At 42.2% G+C, this 4,042-nt stretch overlaps 1 protein-coding gene across 1 annotated transcript; it reads right to left on the bottom strand.

Moving 5' to 3' along the window:
• Positions 1-117: 117 nt before the first annotated feature.
• LOC104946663 (UPF0489 protein C5orf22 homolog) lies at positions 118-3,080 on the bottom strand (the record flags this gene model as incomplete). Its single annotated transcript, XM_010772538.1, has 3 exons — positions 118-821; positions 1,645-1,778; positions 2,931-3,080. Coding segments are annotated over 3 exons (625 nt in total), but the record flags the coding sequence as incomplete, so codon positions are not given.
• Between the last annotated feature and the right edge of the window lie 962 nt (positions 3,081-4,042).

Here is a 4,042-nt window from a genome sequence, read left to right as displayed (position 1 = left end):
AGATCAGGTGGGATGTACCTCTGTGTATAGAGCAGTGAGAGAGATCAGGTGGGATGTACCTCTGTGTATAGAGCAGTGAGAGAGATCAGGTGGGATGTACCTCTATAGAGCCTGTGTATAGAGCAGTGAGAGAGATCAGGTGGGATGTACCTCTATAGAGCAGTGAGAGAGATCAGGTGGGATGTACCTCTATAGAGCAGTGAGAGAGATCAGGTGGGATGTACCTCTATAGAGCAGTGAGAGAGATCAGGTGGGATGTACCTCTATAGAGCAGTGAGAGAGATCAGGTGGGATGTACCTCTGTGTATAGAGCAGTGAGAGAGATCAGGTGGGATGTACCTCTGTGTATAGAGCAGTGAGAGAGATCAGGTGGGATGTACCTCTGTGTATAGAGCAGTGAGAGAGATCAGGTGGGATGTACCTCTATAGAGCAGTGAGAGAGATCAGGTGGGATGTACCTCTATAGAGCAGTGAGAGAGATCAGGTGGGATGTACCTCTATAGAGCAGTGAGAGAGATCAGGTGGGATGTGTACCTCTGTGTATAACTCCTTGAAGGGATTCTTACATGAGAAGAAATCCAAATCAATGTCCAGGATATACGGCTCTGTCTCACTTAGAAATGAAGATATTATCTTCACAACATAACTGGTGGATCCTTCCTCATCGTCTTCATTGGAGCTCGACCTGCTGCTGCCCTCTGCAGGTCGCAGCGGGTCAGTACATGTGAGGGGGGGCTCCGAGCAGCTGGACCCTTCAGCCCTGCACTCTGTTCGGCCTCTCTTAACACAACCTCTGTCTATGTCCTCTGCACTCTGCACTTCTGGAATGTCACAAGAACAAATCAAAAACAGGGTCAAATGGAAATATGTCCTATCAGTAAAAGAAGAGAAAATCTTCAATATGATCTAAAAAATCATTGGATATAGAGAAGGAAATAAAGAAACTAGTAAATAACACATGTGTTAAAAACATTTGATTAAAAGAAAGGGAAACAATCACTCATATATTAACATTGTTGAATGATGACTGATAAGTCTTGAATAAATCCGGTTAAGGCTTAAGATTTCAGGCAACAATCTTTTTTTCAATGTTTGTACGACCGCAAATAACATTATACAGAGGAGAAGAACCCTGAAAACTGATGAAGCATTTAAATATCCTATAAAGGAAAAGTGTTTTTTGAGTTAGAGCAAAATAAATGCTATTATTTAGTGTACTCCCATTCTTAGAAGTAACCAGGTAATTTACAAGCATGTGTATTTCACAGCGAGGCCTGGATTCCCTGAGGAGAGAATGAAATCACCCAATCAACCTTAAAGTGTGCTTTCAAAGCGAGGCAAATTACAATTAAGTGGCTGTGCTCTGAAAGGAGTCAATCACTTCAGTTCTGGAATTAGTGACCAACATTTCAGACGAACAAATCTAAAAAAGTAGCAACTTTGCAACGCTGCTGTTGGTTCGCTCTACCTCCCTGGTGTTGGACTCTAGGCCTCAGACTGGCAGCAGGAACAGGTACATCCTCGGTAAATTCATACTTGTGCATGCACAAGATACACAATCCTTATAGAAATGAATATATCAATGAGGCACCTCACATTTCTGTTTAGATATCTTCTAATGTTGCACTCAGTGTTAGACCTCACCCGTCAGTGAGCTTTGGCTCCGTTTAACAGGATTGACTTTGACCACGTTCAGCCTCAGAGCTTTGGGGTTCTCCAGCAGCTTCTCAGAAACATACAAACCGTCACTGAGGAAGTAGTCGTCTGTGCTGGTCACCCTGCACAACAAGGAGAGAAACAGATACAGGAAGTGACGTTCATGAGAAACCAAAGGGAAACATCTGATCTTAAAGCTCCTAGAAACATTTGTTACAGGCAAATCGTTTTTTTTGCTATTAGGGTTCCTAACAGAGTGAAATGACCCGTAAGAACTGAAATGGCAGCCATGATGAGAGCTTTCAAATTCATTAAATGATAGGAGAGGAGCTTCAATACTCCCTTTAGTATCCCCTTCAGTATCCCCTTTAGTATCCCCTTCAGTTTTAGTATCCCCTTCAGTATCCCCTTTAGTTTTAGTATCCCCTTCAGTATCCCCTTCAGTATCCCCTTTAGCTCAGGATACACTGGGTCATTGCTTTACAGAAGAGAGGAGAAAGTGACGCACCATTCGTACGTTCACGGAAACAACCGATGATGACCCAGAAACGCAGATCATTTAAGTAACACTGCTTTATAAGTATTTTCCGTCATATTACATAAATCTTGCTAAAGTGCTCATATGTTTCCAACTTTAAAGAAAAATATGCACAGTAGAAGATGTATTGCATAAAGTATTATTTATTCAAATAGTTTCATACAATCACACTAATTGAGATTCATTTTCAATTAATATGAATAGAAGCAGGAAGCAACAATTGCCATTTTGTATTTGAATTCAAACCTTGGTACTGAAGATATACATGTTTCACTGTTGTCCACGTTTATACAAGCCCAGCTGAAACAACATGATAAGAATGCATGGGGTAAAGTATCTACATGTATTCCATCTATGGAACATGTTCTGTTTGTGGGCGACTGTGGTAGTGTTGTGGGTTAGGGTTGTCATAATGACATCGCCCAGTGTATAGACCGTCTCTTTTCCAAAGTCTGCATACATTCTCTTTCACATCATTCTTTAACCCTTTACTCTAACCCTGAGGTTAATTAATCTGATTTAGAAAAAGATATTGGACGTGATTTTTTTGGGAAAATTCAACAGCAGCTTTCATTGCAGTGTGTGATGCCCTAACAGGTGCAAGCTAACATGAGAGTGGAGGAACTGACAAACAAGCCCAGTGTGGAACACAAGGGAAGCACCTGTGTGGGGGCTTTAACTAAAGATACACACTTCACAGCTGATAGGAGTTTAATGAGGGTGTGTGTATTCCTACCTGATGGTGGTGGTGGAGGAGTCTCTTCCCACAGCCATCCTGTGCTCCCCCTCTGTGATCTGCTGGGCCCAGTATGGATGCAGCCAGGCCACACAGGACACATGGCCCGCATACACCATGGGCATGATCCAGTTCTCTATACTCAACTCACTGAGAAACATACACAGATAATAGAGGAGTCAACAAACGGGCATTTGTTGTCAACAGCAGTAGCGTGGGGAAAAAATGAGGGGAAGCCAATAATACGTCCTTTCTTATGGGTCGGGGGTGTGGTGGTCAATGTAATAACGTAACCAGATGAGTGATTACAGCACCCGGTATCATTTTACACACATTTGTATCATACAGATGCAGGACTTACACACGCCTGTTATCTGACCGACAGGTCCACACGCACTCTACAGCCGAAACTCTAATAAGCATTCATTCACAAACTAAATCAGGAGATTTAGAGAGAAAATTCAGCCCTGGAAACTGACCCAGTCCGGCCACATGAAATGTCAAATGTTAGAAATCCGCTGTTTATTATTTAAAGTTTTACGTCCGATTCGCTCTTTTTCCTCTCTGTACACAGCTCCAGTTTGGGCATTGGCCTGTCATCAGATTTCATTTTTAGTTGCTGCTGTAGCAGAAGTTTAGTACAATTATTTTTTATTAAATACTCCAAATCTCCACACTCCATAATTGCACTTGTTTCAGTTGCTTGCTACTTTCTAACGGTGGTGAGAGTGGTGCAGTGAAGCTATCTATCTTCTATGGATTACATTTATGATTTAAAAATTATAAAAGTAGGGTAGACATGTGGATATTATCCGACTGAACAAAACGTGCATTTATCTAACAGGTTCGTTTTCCACTGACCTTATTTCGAGCTATTTTCCAAAATCCTATGGAGAAATCCCATTGCTTTTTTGTCGATTTGTCTTTATAAATCCATGAGGGAAACCGAGCGCAGCTTACTTCCGGGTTTTATGACGCGTCACTGCAACACTAAGTTGATGTGATTTGATTGGATTGTGAGGCAAGGGAAGCCAGCCGCCTCTGGCTTCCCTTGGCATGTCCCTGACTAATCACAGGTTGGCAGGGGCATGAAGTGAGCCTTGTCTGATTGG

Source organism: Notothenia coriiceps, unplaced genomic scaffold, assembly GCF_000735185.1.
Source record: "Notothenia coriiceps isolate Sejong01 unplaced genomic scaffold, NC01 NC01_scaffold00011314, whole genome shotgun sequence".
Classification (NCBI taxonomy): domain Eukaryota; kingdom Metazoa; phylum Chordata; class Actinopteri; order Perciformes; family Nototheniidae; genus Notothenia; species Notothenia coriiceps.
Note: the sequence above shows the minus strand (reverse complement) of the source record. Positions and strands in the feature narration are given on the sequence as shown.